Here is a 1007-nt window from a genome sequence, read left to right on the forward strand (position 1 = left end):
CCTGACCCGCAAAAATGAACAGTTCATACAATCTATTCATACCTTCTCTTAGCGACCAGTCCATGCCCATCTCTAGGGCTTCCTCCAAGTCTCGTGCCGTCATGGGGATGATACCTTTTGAACCAACACCCACAGGAATGTGATCAAACATTGATTGGGCCAGCTGTTCCTGTTGTCATACAAAGAATGACATTCAGTATCATAATAGGGTAAGTGTGGAATTATGATATTATAAGCAGTGGATGAGAAGTCTGTTTTGTAGATATTCCTTCCTTTTTCTTATAAACCGTGACTTTATATGTCTTATTAAGACATTTCTTAGTATTCTATAACCTACTTAAAAAGTACCCTTCGCATTAAACATCTAAAAGCAAAACAAGATTATAACTTGTGGTGCCTGACTTTTAAGATAAAAATGACAGACACATAGAATGATACTATTTAAATTGAATGAGCAAAGCTAAAGATGGACACTTACTACAGCAATACACTGTGACAATCTTTTCTCAAATGTCAGACATCAAAATGTTACCCACATCATTATATTTGGTATTATTTTAAATTCCGGCATACATCTAGCAAAGGTAAACAGTACGATCAGGCAAGGGAAAGATGACTTGTTCAACCAAGTCTCATCTATAGTATAGGCAAGTGGCAATTAGCCATAGGTATGTGAAGGAATACACCATTCAAACATGTCATTTTCATCTAGACATCTGACATCTTTTGTGACTGATGAAATGCAAGGATAGATATGTTTGTTTATTATCTCTGAGAAAATTAAATGCTTGCTAATACACTGACTTCATACTCTGAATAGGATCCAAGGTTTTCTATTACTGTTTCTAAATTTTTGATGTTAATGATTCCAACATTTCACAAATACTGTTTGATTCCCTAGGGCATACTCTCCCAAACATGGAAAGCATAATTAATCAAACAGTTATTTAGATTTGCACTACAGTCACATTATTGTCATATATACTCCCAATATATGAGCTCAAATG

At 35.0% G+C, this 1007-nt stretch overlaps 1 protein-coding gene across 1 annotated transcript in view; it reads right to left on the reverse strand.

Annotated features, from left to right (window-relative positions):
- Positions 1-1007, reverse strand: part of LOC119582007 (RNA-splicing ligase RtcB homolog) — a gene marked incomplete at its 5' end in the record, with an annotated part of 19932 nt that overhangs the window by 9576 nt on the left and 9349 nt on the right. Inside the window, 1 exon segment of the mRNA XM_037930202.1 lies at positions 43-169. Within this exon segment, the coding sequence (XP_037786130.1) occupies positions 43-169 (127 nt within the window).

This window comes from Penaeus monodon, chromosome 15 (assembly GCF_015228065.2).
Source record: "Penaeus monodon isolate SGIC_2016 chromosome 15, NSTDA_Pmon_1, whole genome shotgun sequence".
Lineage (NCBI taxonomy): Eukaryota > Metazoa > Arthropoda > Malacostraca > Decapoda > Penaeidae > Penaeus > Penaeus monodon.